At 60.3% G+C, this 237-nt stretch overlaps 1 protein-coding gene across 1 annotated transcript in view; it reads left to right on the forward strand.

The window, feature by feature from the left end:
• Positions 1-2: 2 nt before the first annotated feature.
• The window catches only part of INPPL1 (inositol polyphosphate phosphatase-like 1), a gene marked incomplete at both ends in the record, with an annotated part of 10,142 nt that continues 9,907 nt past the window's right edge, over positions 3-237 (forward strand). Inside the window, 1 exon segment of the mRNA XM_010147786.1 lies at positions 3-28. Coding sequence (XP_010146088.1) covers positions 3-28 — 26 coding nt within the window.

The following is a 237-nucleotide window of genomic DNA, read 5'->3' on the forward strand; positions in this document are numbered from 1 at the left end:
TCTCGGGCGCATATGCCCTCTGCCTCCTGTGAGTCCCCTGCCTGATTTCTGCTCATGCCTTCTCTCTCGTCCCTTGCCAGGGTCCCTCTGTCCTTCCCCCTGCACCAGGTACTGCCAAAACCTCACGGAAAAGCCTTCTGCAGGGATGCTGGTGGGGTGCCAGCTCCCTGGTACGGGGGGTTTTTGAGTGATCCCCAGGTCAAACCATGGGAGAACCCCATGTCCTTGGGAGTGGGC

Source organism: Eurypyga helias, unplaced genomic scaffold (genome assembly GCF_000690775.1).
Source record: "Eurypyga helias isolate BGI_N326 unplaced genomic scaffold, ASM69077v1 scaffold24662, whole genome shotgun sequence".
In the NCBI taxonomy this organism is placed as follows: domain Eukaryota; kingdom Metazoa; phylum Chordata; class Aves; order Eurypygiformes; family Eurypygidae; genus Eurypyga; species Eurypyga helias.